The 23145-nt window shown below is 38.5% G+C and overlaps 2 protein-coding genes across 2 annotated transcripts in view; both read right to left on the reverse strand.

Moving 5' to 3' along the window:
* LOC118336863 (NADH-cytochrome b5 reductase 3) overlaps positions 1 to 2919 on the reverse strand; it is a 6853-nt gene extending 3934 nt beyond the window's left edge. The window contains exons 1-6 of the mRNA XM_035673625.1: positions 2760 to 2919; positions 2349 to 2474; positions 2119 to 2191; positions 1338 to 1444; positions 1121 to 1250; positions 927 to 1010 (exon numbers count right to left, since the gene is read on the reverse strand). Coding sequence (XP_035529518.1) covers positions 927 to 1010; positions 1121 to 1250; positions 1338 to 1444; positions 2119 to 2191; positions 2349 to 2474; positions 2760 to 2780 — 541 coding nt within the window. The 5' untranslated portion in view covers positions 2781 to 2919. The remainder of the gene's footprint in view (positions 1 to 926; positions 1011 to 1120; positions 1251 to 1337; positions 1445 to 2118; positions 2192 to 2348; positions 2475 to 2759) is intronic.
* A 1849-nt stretch (positions 2920 to 4768) lies between these two features.
* syt1a (synaptotagmin Ia) overlaps positions 4769 to 23145 on the reverse strand; it is an 82517-nt gene continuing 64140 nt past the window's right edge. Inside the window, exons 7-9 of the mRNA XM_035681306.1 lie at positions 20583 to 20700; positions 12136 to 12269; positions 4769 to 8848 (exon numbers count right to left, since the gene is read on the reverse strand). Of these exons, the coding sequence (XP_035537199.1) occupies positions 8642 to 8848; positions 12136 to 12269; positions 20583 to 20700 (459 nt within the window). The 3' untranslated portion in view covers positions 4769 to 8641. The remainder of the gene's footprint in view (positions 8849 to 12135; positions 12270 to 20582; positions 20701 to 23145) is intronic.

A 23145-nucleotide genomic window follows, 5' to 3' on the forward strand; every position in this document is an offset into this window, starting at 1 on the left:
GATCGAACCAACAACCTTCTGATAAGGGGACAACCTCTGCACCACAGCGGCCCTGTACACTGTGTGTCATGACACCTTTCTATCAAAACCAGCATTAACGTTTTCAGCAATTTGAGCTACAGTAGCTTGTCTGTTGAATTGGACCACATGGGCCAGCCTTCACTCCCCACGTCCAGTTATTTTCCTTCCTTGTATATACTGACTTTTAGCAATTGAGACCAATTTTTTTTACAAAAATGTATTGGAGTCAGTATTTCTAGCTAGGGTACTTCCTTATTGATTAAGACAAAACATGGAACATCCCAGTAGCCTCCCAGAGGACCATTTGCTGCATGTCACACCTCTCTTTGGGCAATTGTTTCCCATCTGCCTCAACTATCAACTATCCAATAAAGGTGAAAATGCCCAAAAGAGATCTTGGAACAAACTCTCCGCAAAAAGCAAAAAGCAGGCCAATAAGACCGTGAAGAAGCATTTTATAGACAAGATGTTTGGAGCTGCATCAATTAGCCGATTCATCTCCAGACAAATAATCTGTAAACAATTTGATTATAGATTCATCATTTAAATGAACTGGTTTGAGCCTCTAGAATATGAAGCTTTCCTGCTTTTCTCTGTTAAATATGACTGTAAAATTAATATTTTGTTGTTGTTGACGGTTGGTCAAACAAAACATCTGAAGACGTGAACTTGGACTCTTTCAACTTTTCACTATTTTCTGACATTTTATTGACTAAACGATTAGTCAGCAGATTAATCGATAATGAAAGGAATCGTGGGTTGCAGCTCTACATTAAAACACATTATATCATAAAATCAGGCAACTTGATGATGGACATTTTTACAGTGTTGGAGACAAAACGAATCCTCACTTAACTGAGAAAGTAATTTCCTGCTTTTATAGATTTTCTAGAAGTTTCCCTTACCTGTCCCTCCAGCAATCATGCCCACATGTTTGGCGGTCTTGGTCACAGCTGCGGTCTTTTTATCTTCTTGAATGGCAAAAACACCTGCGGAGGGAAAGTTACAGCATCAGACGAGGCCACTGAAGCTCAATTTGAATCATAACTGCAAACATCTTTCCACTTAACACAGCGAGACATCAGGTCACGGCGCTCACCTTTGCCCTTGTACACGAGCAGACCACTGGGTCCTCTGAAGTCGATAGTGTCGTTGATCTTGAGGCTCTCCATGTACTGACTCATCTTCCCGCCCTCAGGGAATTTAGGGTTAACATCTTTAAAGTAAATCTGGGACAGCAGGAGAAAATGGGTTCAGAATAAATAAAATGGCACCCATACATATATGCAGAAACTACTTTTCCCTTCAGGCTTTACCTTCACCACCAAGTCCACAAAGCCTTTGTCATCGTCGCTGGACACCGGCGTGTACGGACGCACGACCAGCTTCCCGTCGACTTTGGCAGACAGATAGATGTGCTGCCCTGGGAAGGAAAACACAGAGCGCCATGTAAAATATGCTGGATGCTACTATTTTGATAAGTGACTAATAGTTTCTGTCATTTTTTTAAAAACAAAAATGCTGAATGGTCTCTGGTGTGAGCTTCTCAAATGTGAGGACTCACTGTTTCCTTGTATCATAAATGACAGTGGTTTGAATTATCTTTGGATTTTAGACTGATGGTCAGGTAAAACAAGCAATTTGAAGACGTCAACTCAGGCTCTGCGAATTGCAATGGGCATTTGTATACAATTTTTTTTTGACATTTCAAAGACTAAACGGTAAATTGAGAAAATATAAACACATAATAGATTAATAGATAATACAAATAAGACAGCTGAACTAAGTAGGTAATATTAGGGCTGCAAAATAAAAATGTATATGCATCAAATTACCAGAATGTATGTATATCTTTGCATTTGATTTAAATATGAATTGAACAGAGGAAGTATCTGCATCATCCTAACGTTACTACCTTATATTCATTTGTGTAATGCTGTAATTAAATTCCTTGGCACTACAGTATGTCTTGTCTCTTTTTCTAGTACTTGTGTACATGTTAATGCTTTTAATAGAAGGCAGGCATTCTCATAAAGACTGTGACTGGTTTCCAAATGTATCAATACTTATTTTGATTGATTAGGAGCACATACTAACCAATAGGGAGACCGAGGACGTGTTCAGGGGAAGGCAGGGCAAAGCGAAACTTCCTTGTGTCATGACTCACAATCTGTACGTGCAGAACACAGAACACTTGGTCAGAAATAAAAGTTGCATTGAAAAAGCAAAACACAGATCGACGCAGGTGCTTGAACGCATCTGATGCGTTTGTAAAACAGAGAAACAGCAGATTATGTGCAGCGTAAGGGGATTTTCAGACTGGTTACCTGTTTGTCCAGCAGCCGCAGTGCATACTTAATGTTCGGGTCCTCTAAGGTGATGGCTGCTCTCCTCTTTGAGAAGAAAAGTCTGAAGATGAGGTTGATGATGCCATCAAAGCCGCCTCGGATCAGCTGCAAAGAAAAAGGGGGAAAAAGCGAGAGAATGACTCAGACCAGCAGCTTAGCATTAGCCCCACCGACTGCTGGAGACCTCCGTGGGGCGTTGTCTAACTTTAGTCATTTTGTTTTATCCATAACAGGAGAAATGAGTCATAGGAATTCCTGTGGGCAGGCCTGACGGAGCTCCCATCTGAACTTGGGTTGAGAAAACTAAATGTTAGCCGACGTTAGCCCTTAGCTAGAGCAAATTAATTAAAATATAATACTTCTGGCTACTTTGCATTGAGGTATACTTACACCAATGATGTAGGACAGCATTTTCGGTTAGTTTAAGCGACTGCGGGGTCGTTTGTACACGCAGAAAGCAGCGCCGCACGAATTTACTGCAACTGTGACCGTAGTACGAGGAGCTGTCATGTACGGCAGGTCAAGTTAGTTAGGTTTAAAAAAAATACCACATCCGGTTCGTGTTTTAAAAAATAATGTCTTTTTTTTTTTTTTAAATAACACCCAGCAAGTTAGTTATGCAAATTATTATAGCCAATGGTAAGTAAGATACGGGTTTTTTTAAATTAATTAAACCTGATATAATACAGTCTTTATATTTTTTCAACAAAATAGCAACGGCAGTGGACAACTTCCGGTATAATGACGGCTAACGCTAGCTATCTTGACAAAGCTGAGGCTCAGACGTCACTTCCTCACGACGGGCCGGGATTTTCAGAATAAATATAAGACTTCTCAAAATAAAAGACCACAATTAACAGCTGGCACAGAAACAAGTGCGCGGTGATTTCTAAGAGGCGAAACATTATTATTATCAGTATTATCCATAAGCACCAAATAAGAATGACACTATGTGGCTTTGGTTACTCCTTCGCTCCTCAGCCAGAATGGAGCCTTATTTGATCATGCAGCTTTTATTATTTTAATGTAGACCACAGTAACAGCTGTAATGGACTGCATTAAGTCATTAAATATCACACCAATGGAGCACTCACAAAATGTAGTTTATATTTATATATTGTGCAAATATTATATAACTATTTGTTTTTGTTCTTGTTTTTTATGCCTCAGATTGTATGTACTTTTGACGGTTACTTATCTGTCCTATGCATCTGTTCATGCACTTCCTGTTGTGGCTGTCACAAGCACAAAATACATTGTAATCAGTCCAAAAACATAAAATATCTGATTTTCAAAGGCTACACAACTTTGACAGCCTATTCGAACCATATTTTACACTCTCTTACTTTATCCCCCTCACTTCCACTGTCCTGCTGACAGTACAATTTGTTTAAACTCATACTGTGCAGCCACATTTTGTCAAAATTAACAGAACTTTATTATAAAATTTGTCAGGCAAAATTTGGGGTAAATGTGCATAAAATGATGTAAAAGACATCTAGAATATTTCCATTTGGTTGAGCTGTAAAACCACAGAGTTTTGAGTTTGAATATTTAATTACGTGTAAACCAAACATTAAATATATTTAATGAAGAGCTGGAACAAGCTGATAAAGAATATATGTGTGAGAATTGTGAGGATATGGAATAAGATGATTTTCAAGTCACTTAAAGGGTAAATTAAAATAAGATGGATGTTGAGAGGGTCAAGCTTCAGTCTGTACAAATACCACTAAATATTCATAGGATGTTCTTTACTGATTACATGTTTGACATTTAAAACCCCAAATGAGCTTCATTTCATAGCAGCAGCCCGGAATCTATAAATCTACAACCACAGGGTGCTCTCATCATCAAATTCACTCTCAGCTGAGCTTAACATTGACGTGACATCATGCATTTGGTGGGAGGACAAACTCTTGTCCCCGTTTTCTGGCTCAAGTACATCAGTGAATGTTCACTAATAGAAATTGATCTGTGCCCAAAGCAAAATGGAAAACATGATCTGATGTTTTTTGCATTGCTCATACACTATGTTATGCTCCTTTGCGTCCTTTAGATGGCAGTAGTGACCTTTTTAACAGGCTGCTTTGGATGATTCAAAGACAATTTAAAGCAAATGTCAACATTAAAATTCTAATTTGTCATGCAAGCGATGCATGTAGACACTTTTTGATGTGACAGGAGTTTAGTGCAGGAGCAGTGAGTCATTCTTCAGTTCTGTCTATCAGGACTGTACAAACACTGTAGTAATAGTAATAAAGGTTGTTTTTGTTTTTCAAAGCTACTATTAGAGGCAGTGACAGCATCTTCTGCTGCTTAAATGAATGCTTTCGTGACAGTGCTCTTTTAATCACACAAGAAAATATGACAAGGATAAGCTTCTGTATCAACAGGAAATAAAACATTTTTATTGATCATTTGTGTATATGAAGTTATATAACAACAGTCAGAAAACTCCACAGAGTGAATCACTACACAAAGTGAAACAAAACTGTAAAACACCTCGTCAAAAATGAAGGTATACACAGCAAATATAACTGTCAGCGGCTCGCCGTCACCGCGAGCAATATGGCAGGAAAAAACACCCCAAACAGTTCTACAAGATTACAGAGAAAATTTCCACACACAAAATACTCAAGCAGGCAGTTGATATACACAAAGGCAACTAGGATCTTTCTACAGCATCAGATTCTAATACTTTACACAGCTTTGTTTTTGAAAGGTCAGTGTGGCTTTTTGTCAGTGTCACTGGAGAGAATCTTGAGTTCCTGGTCACACAGAGAGCTTGATAAGGTGTATTTTTTTTTTTTACAAGAGGAGAATTTAGGGTTTGGTTATGCATGCATATTTGGTAGGAAATCGCAATAAGAGGAGCATTGCGTTGCGGTGCAGGTAATGGCTTTTGCTTTGTGGTGTTTACACACATCTCGCAATCCAATGGGTTCTGCAATGCTTCCCATTACTGAATTCCCTGATACGTTTCTACATGTTTGTGTTATTCCTTAATTCCATAATTCTGTTTGATTTTCTTTTAGCTTTGATCGGATTATTCCGTTAGTACAACCTTTTTGTATAAATATTGAATTGCTCAGGCCACTTTTACAGAGCCTTTACCTTGTTCTTTAATCCATTTTTTTATTTAAATCTGAAGCTGTACTGAAATTCATGAATCTACATATGTGAAACATGTCAAATAAAAGAATCCCTCGGTGGAAGAGGGAATTGGGAATGTTGCTGTATTTAAGTATATTCAGTGATTTTGGAATGCTATCAGACGGGGCAGATTTCACCCCAGAGGGTTTTAAAATAAATTCATAATAGTTGAAAAAATATAAACAAAATTCTTTTTTTTTACAACAAAAAGTGCAAAGTACATCTAATCTCACGGTTAAAGTAATCTACACCAACACAGTCCATACTGTACATTCAGAGTTTTCATCTCAAATATAAAAGGGGGTTTTTGAATGAACAGAGCAGTTAACAAATAAAAAAATCCATAATGAAAATGACACAATGATAATGTGATACAGTATATGGATGATAGATAAATAAAATGATATTTGCGGCTGAATAATCATTTTCATGTCACTTTATGTTCATTCTAGATTTACATTTTTGACACGATTATGTAAATATATACATGGCATTTTAAGGGGATATTTAAATGTAGAATCTGGTTTGGTATTTAACTAATACTCCCTGAAACTTCTGATGCTGGAACTGTGTGCAAGAAGAGAAAACAAACCTTCGAAAAGGGAGGGAACCCTAAATAGAGGTGTCAAGCTCCAACCTATAAGCTGAATCTACGTGTGCTGTGTCCTAATCACTGGAAAGGAGAAACATCTCTCTGGACTGGTATCATCCTCTAGAGTTAGAATCTTTTTTTCTCGGGCAACGCCACCCACGTTAACACTATGGGATGAACATACAAGTATTGCACAGTGCTCAACAAAATGCTGTGTGAAGCAACGACCCGCTCGCACTCGAATAAAAACACCTTTCCACCTTTTTTTGGCTGCGTGCAGTCGGGCGACGCCACGCGCTCTCTCTTTCTCTGCGTGTAGAAGGGAAAATGGCATTAAATGCTACGACATCACTACAGAACAAACTGGTTTTGCTACCTACTGATAAGTCTACATCTCTAAGCACACACGGCAGTCACAGTGATACACAAAGCAGTCCTCAGAGACTCATATGGAATGACAAGTAGCTTTTTCATAATAGTGCTATCAACTACACAATAACATTGAAAACATTTAGAAAGTCCTCCTGAAGCTAGCATCGAGTATATGCAAGAGGTTCCTCCAAGATAAGAGACTTCATGGTTTTCATGGATTAAAACTTATTCCTTTTCTAATTGGACCCGTAGTAAAGGACATGATGGACTAATAGCCTACGCAGACCATTAACTTTACGGTTATTTCGCGTTCTCTTGGTGTAGTCCTGTGCCAACATGAAAACAAAACTGATGTAACTGCAGTTGGCTAAAACGTGATTTGTCATCATTGCTTTCTTTTTTTTTAATTAAGCCGATTGAGCAGGCAGATTTCTGGCTCCCCCTGCAGGTGTCCTGAAATAAAACCAGCCAACAATTGTCCAGAAATATCTTTTTAAAGAAGTCAACAAGCTAGTTCAAAGACATCCAGTGCAAAACAGCAGCCACATAAAAGTTAAAAAACATGGCTAGCTCTATTGTCACTGTGAAAAGGCAACGCAAAGCAAAGACTGCGATTCAGGGCACCATTGCAGCCAAAGACATTGTTCCCAAGAAACCAAAGCTACAACCACTAGCAAGTGGGAGTGTGCATGAAGAGAGGGTCTCTACACAAGTCACCTCCCTGAAAATGGCAGTGTTTAGAAACTCGCTTCATCTCCGTCAACGTAATCATATACATTGACCCAAAGTTTAAACATCACTCTTAATTTTTCTTTCCTCTCCTCTGATTGAAGGCAAGGGGATCGTATCAGAAGAGACAGCCCCTGGTGTCAGTAGATCTCCCCCGTCCCAGCCTTTAGTAAAGATTGTAAAAAAAATCATGCAGTTTACTAAAAATAGTCAAGACGTTGAATTGCTCTAAAAAATAGTCTTCTTAAAACCAGAGTCACGACTTTTTTTTTTACTCCCTCTCAAAGATCGGACCCCGGCCTAAATGCGATATACTTCCAACAACGACAAGGCTGTTCAAAGTAAACAGTTAATGAAATATTGTTAAATGAGCTTAAGGACACAATGGCTACAGCTTGGTGCTTTTTTGTACATGGGGTCTGTTTCTGAAGGGTTGAGAAATTAGTCTTTTTTTTGGAGCAATATTTTCTATTTTTGTAAAAGAAAATAAGCCAGTATAAGTGAATGATGGCCTTTAAAACGAGGACCTATTTCACTTAGAAGAAACTGCCAAATATGGTGAAATGAAATGCTAACTGGTTTGCATTAACTATTGTTTCTGGTAACAGTGTGCATCAAGCTTAACATATAGGTCCTCTGATTGAGAAATAAGTACAAAAAGTCGTAAGAAATCATGTGCTTGTATAATTCCAGCAGCATCATTTTTTCCCTCAGAACCATAGTAGTTAATGGCCTTGTATTTTGGGGTTTTGTGTGTATATATTCGTCTGTTCATCTTTTCTGTGATGATCCATTGCTGAACTTATAGCCAGACATTGTCCTTTACAATGTGAATATATTTCCACTAGTGTCTTGCAGGTTGGAATTCATTTTTTTCTGGAATGCAATAAGGTAATAAGGTAGAATTTTAAATCCTGGGATATATAATATTGGCTTTCCTCTATATCTGCATTTACATAATTTAAAATAGAACATCTTATTAAAAACATCAAGATATACACAGATTAGGAAACGGGTAACAACATACAAACACATAAACTAGAAATCATTTTTGTCTGCATACTTATATATACAACTGTGGTACAATAAATTCTTTCAGTCATGCGCTATCTATACAGATCATATTGCTTAAAAGAAGGGGGCATTTGGTTGGGGCGATTAAGGGCACAGAGATGGACAAACAAAAATAGCTGAATCAGAAAGGAACAAAATAAAGAGAAAGCGAGAAAAGTAGGAAACCTGATAGAAAAAAAGCAGAAGGTGGGATGTTTGAACAATTAGGATTGTTTGTGATATTAGGAGCGTTACAGCTGGAAGAGGCGGGGTAAAGAGAGGGGGTTACATGGATGGACCCATATATCACTGAGGTATTTACACATACTGGCTAAAGAGTACTACAAGGCAGGTGCTGAAAGGGCCCTGCCTATTTCTTGGTGGAGAGCTGAGCGTCCACCTCTTCCTCCGGCTTCAGCACGTGCCACTGGGCGATGGGTCTCCTGGGGTTGGCCAGCATGTCAGACCAGTGGCGCAGCTCCGTCCCCGAGCTGTTGAGGCCCACAAAGACCTTGCCGATGGCATCGTTCTTGCCGATCTTGTCATAGTCCAGAACAGTTATAACAACTTGCACTTTCTGTAGAGAGGGAAGAGAGAACGTAACGATAAGTCAAGGTGTTGTCAGCATAAAGACAGTTAATTTCTCATCTCTAAACAGACATGTTTAAACAATAAAGTTTTAGTTTATTAAAGCAGCAACAAGGAACTTTCATTCTTTGCTGATTCTTGTGGCCCCTGTGGACAAACGTGGCAGTGTTTCTACTGCTTTGTTTTTTTGATTACAAGGGGATGTACTCCGAAACCGACCTGGCATTAGGCATTAAGAATAACTATATAGAAATAGCCAGTCTTCTCGTGGATGGTGTCGTTTGCTTATGTTGGTCATAAAGAGGCATCAGTATTAAATTTAGCCGTTTCATAACCAGTTAAGAACTTCTTGTAGTAGGTTTAAGTCAGTGTCCTGTGTCATGTGACATGATCAAAAGCTCCAGAACAGCTACTAAATGGACCCTGTGGTGAGATAGTACTTGTCAAATACTGTTTTCAATGTCAAGGATGTGCTCAATTTCAACTATCCCAAGCAAAAATGAAGAATGGGAAATTCCATGACATCTGGGCATCTGCTAATAAAAAAGGTGTAGTAAGTAGACAGCTATTTAATGGACCTTCTAGTGGGACTGGTATTATTTTATTTTATATTGTTTTTAACTTCCTGTTTGATAGCCTGTCTTGTTTTTATTATATATTCTATCTGTTAATGTGGTCGTTTCTTATTTCTCTTTTTATGATGTAAAAAAGTAGCCTTTGTTTAGAAAATTTGCTCTACAAATTAAGTTTGGTATGATTTTTATTAGATTTGTACCAGCAGACATGGGCAGACCTGCATAAGAGCATTAAAAAGATCACAGAGACCAGCCTCTAAGATCTTAAACACAATTTAAACAATAATCTGAGAATTTTTGTCTTTTGTACTATGCACTCACTGTTGCTGTGTTCAGAAAGTAAGTAAGAATTTTCCAGAGAAAGATCTACTCTGAGTGGTTTGAACCATATATTTAAAACCCCTGATAAACTACAGTAAGCACATTATGCATCAGTTATTGTAGAGTACAAAAATGTATGCATTTGTGCATTAAGTTGTATGAAACAGTTGAGTGGCTATTACTTTAAATAGCAGAGTAATGCAGAGAAATGAGCTGCTCTGTAACTGACATTCCAGACCAGGCCTCGGTTATTTCCAGAGCCAAACACGGCAGAATGTTTGATTACTCATAGGTCTTCGAGTCAGCTTCGGCATGTGTTTATTCAAAAGGGACACAGCAAAGAGGAGTAACCTGGGCATCAATCTCTGGCAGAGTATATGAATTAGTGCACAAAGAGCCCTGATTAAGTTTCGATCCAATGGCACACTGAGACTGAGCTACTGCCACCTGCATGAGCACGGAGCCACTGTTAGAAAAGAGCATGCCTAATATGCCATGTAATGAAATGCTGAATAAGGTTTCCAGATGGCCAGTTAAGGTTAGTTGGTTTTTAAAGGGACAGTTCACCTTTAGATTGCTAATTAAATCACAGCTTTCTTTGATTTGATATTAGATGGCTCTTTTGGTAATTATCACTGACCAGTCAATATTGTTTTGCTGCTTCAATTGTCCTTGCTGTGATTGATTTACCAATAATAATCACATTATGGGCAATCATTCAAAGAACTTAGAAAATAAGCTTATTAGCTTTATTTCCAAGAGAGAAACAAGAAGATTGATATCAATCTCATGTCACGAACAAGGTTTATTCATCCACCTTAAACTTGAAATATCATCAACATCCACCTTGTGGTTAAATTCATTTGAATATTTTTCCGTTTTTACTATATTTAATGAACTGTATTTTTTATTTCATACATTATTCAAGCACTGTGAATTGGCTTTGTGTATTAAATATGCTATATATTGCCTGGATCCTTGTATATATTTCAAGTTTCATAATTAAGTAATCTATGAACAACTCCAAATCCTGAAGAGTCAAAGTTTAACAGTCTATACTTGCCATTACGGGGAAAGACTGAGTATGTAAGAGCCTATAGATTAACACAAATTAATCTAAATGGTGTCATGTCACTGACTGCTAAGGATTATGTGGAACTACCACAGTCAATAACAAACCTTCTCTTAGTGTTAGGAAATAGACTAATTAAAAGAACTGTTTGCAATTCCCACACAATCTCGGAGACGATTAAAATCTTTAGATTAATTATACAAATTGTCCCAAGGTCAAGTTTAACTCAAATTCAGCACTCCGCCTCTGCAGATAAAAGCGGTTAATTTGCAGCTTTCTATACGCAGTCTGTTGCAAATGTTAACAGGATGGGAAAAAGATCTGCTGGAGAAATCGATTCTCAAATAAAACTATATGTTTCCCTACAACATCAGACAGAGGCAATATTGTGGACAAGAGGTGCAATACACACAGAGGCCTAAAGAGCTGTCAGGGATGACGAGGGTGTTTAAACTTCTTTAAGGAGCCTGTTCGGTGTTGACTGATTGGTCACAGTCAATTAAGTATGTTTTTAACTCGCACAATGTCCTTCTGGCTTTCAGGAGAGCGTTCAATACACCTAATCAATGACAAGTTTATGATTCAATCAGCAGCACTAATAATTACTGAACGATCAACCTGGCACTTAACGACGAGTTAAGAAATGTAAATGTAGCCAACATACGGCTACCAGCAGCTCTAAATAAGGGCTTGATTTGGATGGGGTAGACTGGGATCAACTAATCAATTAAATATGAGGCTCATGGACCCAAACCTGTGATTTGTGAGCTGTGACAGGCTTAATCAATTTGACTCAATTACTTTCTTGCCTGAAGAAATATTGTAGTTCATTGCCCTTTCTTTCTGGCACAGTCTGTGCATTCTTTATCATTTCCTTCATAATGTTTTGGAAAAAGAGCAATTTATTTCACTTCTTCTTTGTCTTGGATATACCGTAGTTGTTGCTGTATACAGTTAAATTATGATGTGCACGGTAATCATTGTAAGATATGCAACAAATAGCACAGATACATGCTACAGGCAACGACAAGTGCAGAGAATAACATCAACTGAGCAATAGGCTTGTCAAATTGTAAAACCAAGCCTGATTTAAACTGAAGTGCCTTTGATTATATTGTTCTGATGAAAAGCCTCTAAACTGATTATTTGGTAAATGAGCTTCCACTTATCAGTTGTTTATACGCAGCAAATGTTTGCTGGTTCTTACAGTGCAATTTTCCCCTACAGTACAGCACATTATCTTTCAGAAACATTTCAGAGAGTTGAGAATGGAGATTTTTTTATTTCTGTGAATGGATGAGAATGTACCTGGATTTGCTCAAATGGGACTTCAAAGCTAAAGGACTCGTTGTAATAAGGGTTGAGGGTGTTCTTCTTGATTGTCGTCTTCTTCTTCTTCAGCCTCTTTCCGTTTTGCATCAGGTGGATCTTCACATATGGATCTGCACAGAATAAGTAAAGATTTTAGACATGGTTTTTGACATTCTATTTAATTTATATTCCTCCACTTTATAACAGATTATAAGAATGAATCCACTAGTAACAGATTTCTTGGCCACTAGGGGGCAGTGGAACAAGCTGTAGAGACAACACTGACATATTATCACTTTATAAAGTTTAGAACGTGTTAGCAAACAGTTGTATATTTTCTATTTAGCTGTGTTTCTGGCCACCTTATGCATGGGCGTCCAATTTTCACTCTCCTTTAAGCTCTCTGTTTGGTCCCCACCAACTCCTGAGGAAAATATCTGGCTCTTTGGCCATGTTCACCAGGTAGTTGCTAACTTGCTCTGTCTGCCATGTGGTGCTGGGCAGGTAGCGTACAGTGTTTTTATCAGAGCTTTTTGTTGCCTGATGAGAGCCTGAGCCAAAACAGTAAAGTTGCAGGCCTTCAAACCAAAACAATAACCTGAAAGGCACTTAAAACCTCAGTAATGCTTACGGAAACTGCAGTCTGGGGATAATTCTCTGTGAAATCATCAAAATGTTGATCATAGCAACTTTAAAGAAACCTTCAAACCTACAATAGCATCTTTGATGGATTAATACTTCAAATACAAGCGGTGGGCTGTGGTTATAAAGCATGGCCATGAGAGTCCTGTGTGTTTACATCACTCAGTTAACCTTCCCCATTCAAGAGCCTAATTTTCATCTGTCCGAATGCCATCTGAAGTGGCACCCAAGTGGTCTGCTTTGTCCGTCCTGATCCACTTTCTGGCAATCAGGTAGATTGTGTGTCTGAAAACAGCCAACCACCCATCGCTTTCGTTTGTGACGTGACACTACTCCTCCTGATTTGTTTACAATCTCCAAATTGTCATCAAAACTAAATTGGAGAAGAGGAGAGTAAGTGTCTTAGTTTGGGCTCGGAGGGAAAATTGACAAGAGGGCAGGCCGCAATCACCTTTTCAGATTGTGAAATACCGTGTTTTTTGGCTTCAATTAAATACCGTGTTTTTTTGGCTTCAATTAAAGGGACGAGGTGAGGCTGTTAATTTACACATTAAAAGAGATACTAATGAGTCCTATGAAGAATGTAATAAGTTCCACTATAATTTTCAGTGGCATATGAAAGGATCCAAAAGATGAATGCAGATTCATTAATTACTGTGGTTCAAAGAATATGAACTCATCTATTGCGGCAGTTGGTTGGTCCTTATTAATTTAAGAAATGTAGGGTATCGTCATTACTCTAGTACATTGCTGGCAGACGGTGATATGTTACAACTCAGTTGACTGAAAATGTGGAATGTGGCTGGAATGTGCTGATGGCTATTGATTAGGGCCCAAATAACCTTACTACAAACAAACTAGGTTAAAGTTGACTTCATACAGTAATCTCATTTGATTCTTTTCTTCAATTTCTTCTTCCTATGAAGGCTAATTTCTTGGCCATGTATTTTCTTGGCAATGTTTTCTAATTGTGTTTTTACACGTGTGCATATGCATAACAAAGGCTTCTGCTGCATGTAAACACAGATTTACTGGGTTACAGTGCATCTAAAAGCATTGTTCAATTTCCTGCATAACCTGATTTCTCTGAGTAACCTGGTTTATTTTGTGCATGTAAACATACTGAATGTGGAAGTGACTTTAGCTGCAGTTCCCCTAATGGTCACTAGTTGCTACTGAAAGGAAAACTTTTGACTGTATTGAAGTGAACCATCAGTCGGGGTGTCAGCCTAGTCAACCACGGTGGCTGCCGTTGCTCCTCACAGACAGTGGTTTTCTACACTTCTTTGAATATTCACCTTACTGTCAACATGTAAAACAGGATGGGGCAGATTGATGGGGGAACTCATCAAAACAGCATGTCTCATTACAAACACATTAATTTAAATGAAATAAAGGAAAGCAGAAAACACAGGTCATGGTTTGCAGTGTGAAAAATGACGACGAGATTGTTGAAAAATCTGGTTCCACATCCAAAGTCCACATAATGATCTCGACCCACATTCATGACTACTATACAAGATATAGGAGAAAAATTAATGAAAACCTCTTTGTGCCGTTTATCATTAAGACAACATGCTGTTTGAGAAAGACAAAAACAAATAACCACAATAATCTCAAAGACACTAATGAGGTAGTCCATTGCTTGAGGCTAACAATATCCCCCATAACTACTGAACCTCAGAGCTGTGCATCAGAATGAACGAGGAGTAAGACTTTGAATCAGAGCTTATAATGAGTTGTTGAACCACTGCTTGCCCTGATAATGTGGATTTATCTCTGGATCCCATATGCACAAAGTCTTTATATCGTTTCATGTTTTTTGATGTGTGTGCTGCACCGAAAAATATCTCTGTTTTTAGTTGGAACATTGTGGGATTTCTAGCAATAGCAAACACTGAACAAGCTTAGCTCCCTTAATCTTTTATCCAATTTAGTGGGATAAGGACCTGATTGCAGACTGACGGGCTCGTCCAGGGCAGCAGACATGAATATAGAGAGAAAACCACACAAACAGAGTAGGAGGGAAAAAAGCCGGGAGAATAAATAGATGACAGAGACATGAGTGAAAAGGTAACAGGCTCCTAATGGAGTGGGTGTCCATTATTACTCCCCTGCTGCGAAGAGCTGGAGTGCTGGGATGAGAAAAACAGTGAATGAGGGTTATATGTGTGTGTGTGTTGTCATTTTATGTAGGAATACAGTATAACCGTACAACAGTATCTAAATGAGGAACTTCTCCAGCCAGTATGAGCCCTTCATATCCTGGTTTTATCCATCAAATCAGTGTCTCAGATTCAAATTTACACCACAAAGCTTGAAGTTTGAAAAATAAGTTTCAAATCTTACATTTCTTTGTGTTATTCTGCACTGTCTCTGCACTGAACTCCCATAAATCAGTTGCCAGTATTGTCACATTTACCACCCTTGGATTATCTGTATGAGTGAAGTTTCTGTAGGTTTTCTTTGTCTGATCAGGCACGGGTGGCTGTCATTACTCATAGAAACTCATCAGCTCTTTTTCTGCTCATTTCAAACTAATCTCGCGTAGGCAGACCTCTGTCTCATCATGTTCACACAGAGAGCTAAAGAAAGTCAAGCACAAAAGCTTGAGAAATGCCAAAGGGCAAAGAGTGGCTATAAAAGGGATCTGTGAGATTTGTGCTTGCTAAATTAGGTAGAAAAGACAAATTTAAAGTACTATTTTTCAAATTGGAATAGTAGTCCCATTTTATGTTAGCAAACAGCATAAAAAAAACTATAAATAACTATAATAGGCTAAATTCCACCCCAGTCATTGATTTAAGACAGAGGCACAGTTCTATGTGTGACTAGGACTGTGATTATATGGATTTTTTCTTACTGCTGTGAAAAAGCAAAGTACCCCCACGGTTGTCCACTGTCAATCCCATGATGTCTGTAGACTAATCAGAGGCTATGTTTATGACTTGTCAACCAATCAGAGGCAGAGTGGAATGGAAAAAAACATAATGTTTGTCTGATAACTCAAACGTATCGCCTAATGGAATAACATTAGATTATGCACCCCACAATAAAACAAATGTTAGATTACAGAGTTAAAATTTCTCTGGCTGACATTATAATGTTTCCAGTGGATTCTTTGAAACAAGCATCTTGTCTTAAATATGCAATAAATACACAGAGGCAGAATATAACAAACTGGATGTGCTAACCTGTAACCCCACAAAATAATGTAGCTAGTTAATGATATATGCTAACTCAAGCCCTGCAAGCAGAGCAGAGGAGAGACGAAGAGTTTTATGTAACTTAATACATCATACAGTATTGCATCATGTGTCAAAATCACAATAAAAAAGAATAATAAAAACATACAAATGTGGCAATCATTCATCATTATTGGTAATGATACCTATCATTGCAGCTGTATGCTGAAATACTGCTCCAGCATTGTCTGCTACAACATGTTCAGTACATGTCAGGTATCCTCTTATATTGGTAACTGTGCCTGAATAAACACAATACAACAGCTGAATAGGATTATGCAAGATAACCCTTTCTCAGATTGAAAAAAAGAAAACACACCTGTGGCGCCACATCACTGCTATCCAGGCGCCCCTTATCTTTCTGTCCAGCAGATGAGAGTTTGGCATTATTGAGTTTTGGGAGGCTCGCCGTACCTCATATCCGGCCCATTTTACCATCTTATCCCAGACGGGTGTAATCTCTCCCATTTCATGGATGAATGCCAGTGCTCCTGATGCAAGAGCGCTTTCTCACATATGTGTACAGCACAGAGGCTCGCCTTCACTATCTTGAGGGTTACTCATCTGAGTCCTGGATCTTGGCCATAGTTTTATGAGGCGATGCACTATCAGTGGTCCATACATTTCCCCCAGGATGCTAGAAGCAAGTTTCTGTATAAGTGATGAGCTCTGAGCCAAATCAGTTGCAGAGTTCCGTAGAGCTACTAAAGCTGTCGAATTTAAAAGTGGTTACTTACAGTTTGTATTTAAAACTGTGAATAATTGCCAGCTGTGACTCACTATGGTTATTTTGGAGAGGGTAGTACCTCTCACAGTTGAAGATTCAGTTCTATATTATGTGCACAGACATACGACACCAAACAAAGAGTTTGTTTCTTCCTCAAATATTTTCCGTGTTCATCAAGTGTGGCTGCTGAGGGTGCTGGCAGAATTGTGCCAAATGAACACCAAAGAAGCAGGGTTAAATATAGCCTGGCTGTCATCTTAGCTTTCCTCCCATCATTTTGGATTTGCCACGGTGGGTGCACCCAGGGGTGACTGTCAGTTTGGTTTTACACACTCAACTCAGTGGTGAATGACACACATACCACAAAAACACAGGCGTTTACAGTGAACCTCTTCTCTGAGGCGCAGACCCACGCCAACTGCCTCCGTAAAATCTGAGGGAGGTTCCTGTGATATTGTGTTGCCGTCTCGTCTGTACAATGAGAATCTTAATTATCTAAAAGCCTAGAAATCTTCCAGAAAATCATCTGCTTCTCATTATCTACATTCTCTTTGGTATTTGTATATATCAAAGCAAAATTCTGAAAAAAACAGACACTGATAAAATAAATGTTGCATTCCTTAATCTCTTTCAAATTGCTTTCTTCTCTCAAGGCTTGTTCATCATCTTAATGATCACTCTGGCATGTTGCTTTACTGACTGGGAGAAAAACCTCTCAGTCCAACCAGCCAGAGGAACAAAACAAATAAACCCTCCAGCCGAGAGGGTTGATGGTGAGCTAGAGCACCAGGTCGGGGCAGTGCGGCTTCATTACCGCCGACACGGCGCCTGTGTGCTTTGATAACCTCCCTCACTGTGAGCCATTACCTGGTTATGTGCCGCCTCACAGCCCTCTGGGAAGTCTTCAGAGGTACAAAGAGGATGGGACAAAACACTTTTGCTGCCACTACCTCTATAAAGCTGCATGTCCTCATTCTGAGTCGCTTCCAGACACTTAGCCTTTGTGTCCGACACACTTTTAAGTCTGACTCACCTTTGATACACCATGCCAGGGATACACTATAGTAGTGTGAAATACTGTAAAACGCTCCATTTCAAACAGACAATAAGTACAATTTTTACCGCCCCATAGCACAAAATAGCATGATACATCTGTGGGAGGTTGAAAGAGATTTTTCCTGCTGCAATTACCAGCTTTTATAACTAACTTTCTACTTTCTATTCTGTTTTGTAAAACTGTAAAATGCACCGCCCACTGGAGTTTCTACATTATTTAAAATCTGATTGTCTACCACTCAACATAATGGATATGTATGGTAACTATACATTGCGGTGTGCTAAAGCAGTGAGAGGAGTGACTTGTCTGCAATGAGGCTGGGATTATTTTGAGACGACAGCTAAAGAGCATGGTGCTAAGTGCATCACTGCAGTTAAGTAGCAACAAATCCTGAGGAGCACAAAAAGTCAATTGTACTTTTTTAAATATTATTTCAAAGGCCTGCTTTTGTGAAAAACACAGCATGGAGGTAGATTTGGAAGGATGTTTCATGAGGAGCCAATCAAAAGAATTATTTCTGATTATACATTGGTTAATGATAATACCCACATCTTCCTCTGTGAGCCATAATTAGGCATGGTAAACAGGATGACAATAGAGGAGAAGGCTGATCCCAGGCCATCAATTACTTGTCCTCCTCCTTAAGCTCTGGCTGAGCCGCCTTGTGGATGGAGGCTAATTATTGTTATTACAGACCTGCCCATTATTTCATCCATCTGCTACACTTTTAAGCCCATTCTCAGGGCAGAAAAGCAGTCGCAACTAACCAAAATCAAAACTCAGACTGCAATTTAGAGTATATTCTGGTTGTGTGTAATTAGAAACATGCACTGTGCTATTACTGTATGCTAATAATTCACCCTGAAACCCACAGACCAGTGCACACAGATAAAACATGTTCCAATTAAATGTGACATACAGTATGTGGTGTCAAACTGTCTGGCTTCCCCTGCTATTTCCCTTTTCTCTAAGAGAGAAACCTGGCCTTCAAAGTAAACAGATTCACACCATTTTCGTACTGGCTAGTCGATGTGGCTGACAACTCAAAATGTTGAGAATCCCATGATGCAAATGGGCACAGGTGAGAGCTAATGCCAGTAGCATAAAATGGCAGCGGGAGAAGGTTTTTTTTTTTTTTTCAAATGGCTGCTTGCGCTGGTCTGATAGATGAAAGGGAGCTCTGGGCTTTTAATGTGCGCCGTGTTACTGTACTGCAGGATGTTTGGGCTTATATGGAGAGGCTGGGCTGTCAGGCAGAAAGCAAGTGGACCCAGGTGTATGGTAATTGCAGCAGAAAGAGTCAAGGCGGGAGGGAACTGCACACCGGGGAATTTAAAATGAAACCACTGAAGAAAGTCAAAGGAGAGGAGGGAGGGAGGGAGAGGGGGCAGCTTATTGTGTGATTTTGTATTTTTGTTTCTGAGTGTGTGCATACAGAACTTTGTGTGCAGCTGATCAATATTACACCACAACCTCATTGTTATAGGTTTAGTCAAGGTGCCTATAGACTGGTTGATAACGATCTAAAGTTAATTGCATGTTAACTGTGTGAAATGGTCCCAAACTGCGTCACACTGTACAATATTAATTATGAGTCAGTCTGTGCAATGAGTATCTGCTGAATCGTAGCGTTGCAATGTATTTCACATCAGTGTTGATGATATGTTGGTTCATTGATGTAGTAGTTGCAGTCATATTGTGGGATTTTGCTCCTAAATTGTGGACTTTCCCGAAGTTTGAAGCATCCTGTCTTTGGTCGTTTAATCTCTAAATCAGGCATTAAGCCATCTAAGGTCCTTTAAGGCTGGAACTGAAGATCATAATGAGTCTTTTAGTCCAAAATATTATGATATTCAATTTAATGCGATATAAGATCAAGAAAAAAAGAGAGAAAACAAAAAGCTGTAGTCTTTCCCACCCCGACAGGAAGACAATTCTTACATTTTATATTTTTATACTTTATACAAAATATAACTTTTAGCAGTCTTGGTTGATGAACTGTAATATGAATTACTCTGTGTGCTTGTATTAGAATTGTAGAGCGATTCAGGTATGTCTGGATTTAAAACTGTAACGTGCACACAGCTGGCTCTGCTATGCAGCTTTGCCCACATTGCTGACTTGCCCCCACAGGAAATACAGTTTCACAAAATGGGATCTGTTCATTTTAAAACTCACATTAAAACTTTTATGAGGAAAACAAAAAAATGTGTCCCTTAATGAAACATTTGATTGATGGAAACAGACCCCGTGTTGTCTGTGTATGCTGCAGTCATGAACCTGCGGGTGTTGCATGTACAAGGATGACCACCCCTCTTCTGCCCTAACAAGTGGCACATTCTGTTACCATGACATCAGACCCGCTATTCAGACTTGACTGTATTGTGATAAATGTCATCTATTGATCTTAATGCTACATGGGTTTATTGGAGCTACACCACAGAAGAAATATGTTTTATTCTTTCTACTTGTTTTTTTTTCACACATATTGTCTTCATCAGTTTATGATACAATTATTAATGGTTGCATGTGTTCAATTAGGTCTGAACAGTTCCGTTTCTTTACAACTTTTAAGATGTTTTTGAGGAAAAACTCAGTCAAAGTCATCTTTTTTTCTTTGACAAATGTAATTGTTACCAGTGATGTGTTTGGGTGGTTGTTAGTGTTGTAGGAGAGGGAAAGTGTGTACCGCAGTGCATGTATAATTACAGACAAAAGGGCCTGTCAGAGGGGAAGTCAGTGGGCACACACACACCATTACAATTCTCCTCACCTGACAAGCCTCCCACATCCATTTTCTTCAGGTTTTTGGCCTCGAGGACGACCACGGTCAGCTTGCCGGCAGTGGGAACATATCGCAGAGAGAAGCAGATATCGCCCAGCTTCTCTTGCTGTTGGACAGGCAGAGACATTGCAGAGGTAAGAACAGTTTTAACAGCAACCACTAAATCCAAATTTACTGCCTCACATGCTAACAGCAGATGCTCGCTGAGAAGCTACCTCCTAATTTACCCTCCAAAGCACATTAGAAATTGTTCAGTCAACCAAATCTGAAGCTCCGGTGTGCATTTTTAACATGTTAGACGTGTTGATGTTTATTTGGTTCTGCTCTCCGCAAACCGAAGTGATGATGAAAGCTGAGAGTACCAATGTTCTTATATGAAAAGTGATAGTTTAATGGTATTAAAGGTTAAAGTACTGCACAGTGACACCTGGTTATAGAGTTGTTTACAGTAATTACAGTATCCAGTTTCAATCAGGGTGTACATATGCATAAAATTAACATAAGTGGCAATAACATGCATTTATAATGGCTTTTAGTGTATATATTTTTATGCACAGTGCTTTCTAATGTAGAAAATGCATAGAAAGATCAGCATACATACTTAAGTGGTCAGTGTAGAACTACAAAACCAAAATACTTAAGTATAGGAGGAAGAAATATTTGAGTTAGCATGTGATTTAGCCACTATAATGACATTACTCTTGTTTGTAGAGAGCTGTGTACCAAATTATTAGATGAACCGCAGTAGTAGACATGTTCATTTGGGTGGCAACATTCCTATTATTGATTTGAAATGAAAGAAAAGAACATTGAACACTTATACACAAAGTATCCTTATATTATCATGTAATTCGATTTTCTGATCATTCAGACACAATACCAATACTAACATTGATCTTTGTTCTTGTTCATCAGGAACATTACAATTAGTGCTCCAAGAAAGCCTTCTGTACTCTTCTTATCAAATAAGTAACAAATACTGAACAGTGTGTGTCTAATATATTTCATGTGTTTATTTACATCATAGCAACATCCCAGAACATATTCAGATCACAATAATAAAAAAAAAGATGAGTGGAGACATTTTTTTTGGACACAAATATGCATACACAGATCTTTCCTAATATATTGTATATTCAAAACGATCTGCTGATCCATTTGCAGGACAAGCTGTTAACAAGGTTAGTCATCATGTGAGCCTGCTGTCTGTTGTCCTATTGTATAAATGGGAAAATAAAGCACAGAAACAAAATCACAACAATCACACACCGCTCTATTACTTCAACTGCCAAGTGACAAACTCAGCTTTGGCAGGTTTATCATGCAAAATAATTTCTTTCATGAGCACCTCCAGAATTTTGTTGATTAAATAAAATGATGAATAAATAAAAACTCTAATTAAAGTAACTACAAATGTTGAAAATAAGGCCTGCTAGTGCTACTGCAGCTGCTGCTACAACTAATGATAGGAAGATTTACATAATGCATGTACAATACAAAAACATATTCAAATGTACTAATTATACTACAATTTATAGAGTACTGGACTCTTTAATTTATCCATTTTAGGAAATTGGTTTATTATGTGTCCATGTACCTATTTCATATAACTCTACTCTTCAAGTAGCATATAAATGGACAATTATCAAAGTGCTTAAATAAAAAAGCCTATAACAAGGGTCACAGAAGACACAGTGTGTCCAATGCAATGCTTCATATCACACCGCGTCTCTGAGTCAGAGCTTCAGAGTCATAGCCAATCAACTGTAGAACAACTCCTTGCATGTTTTCAATCTTCCACTATGGATTTGGTCTTTTGTTTTGGTTTGAATGCTTTCTAATATCGACTCCCACTTTTGTTTGTCACTCATCACTTTTCTGGAAAAGTACTGACTGCAATCACTTCACTGGTTCACACAAATCACAACACAGCCTCATTATCATACACTGAGCGAAGAGCGATTCATATTTTTGGCATATTCCTTATCAACACAAGGAGCAGTCAATAACTCTCTCTCGGGTCACATCTGCTTTTTACGCGTGGCCATTTTTGAATGGGGATTGTAAATCGGAGGCAAATCAGACCTGAATATTGACGTTTGTTTTATTTCAGGAGTCTTTCATCAAGTTCCAATCAAGGCCTATTTCCACATGCCGAATCAGTGTGCTGAAAATGGTTGCAGTCTGTTTTGTAAAGGGCCCCCACCGATTTCATTTATCATCTACCATCCTGACAGCTACACTACAAAACTTGTTTTGGATTTAATACACAAATACACGCTCCCCTATAACGCAGCAGTTAATTATGCCTGTCAAGAGCAGTGACCAAGCTCTTTAATATTTTCTATGAACTGTGAAAGGCCAACAGCTGCCTATTCAACTTAAAGGGCATTTTTGGAACCTACTACTTCATATTTGACCTTAAAGTAAAGAGGATTGTGTTACCTGTGTGTAGGTGGAGTATTAAATCTCTAGTTTTATTCATTCTGCTGACTTTTCACTGAATACACTGCTAAAAGATTTATACCTGAAAGAGCAGCTCTTTCTTTGT

This window comes from Morone saxatilis, unplaced genomic scaffold (assembly GCF_004916995.1).
Source record: "Morone saxatilis isolate NCDOM2014 unplaced genomic scaffold, NCSU_SB_2.0 Contig10, whole genome shotgun sequence".
In the NCBI taxonomy this organism is placed as follows: domain Eukaryota; kingdom Metazoa; phylum Chordata; class Actinopteri; family Moronidae; genus Morone; species Morone saxatilis.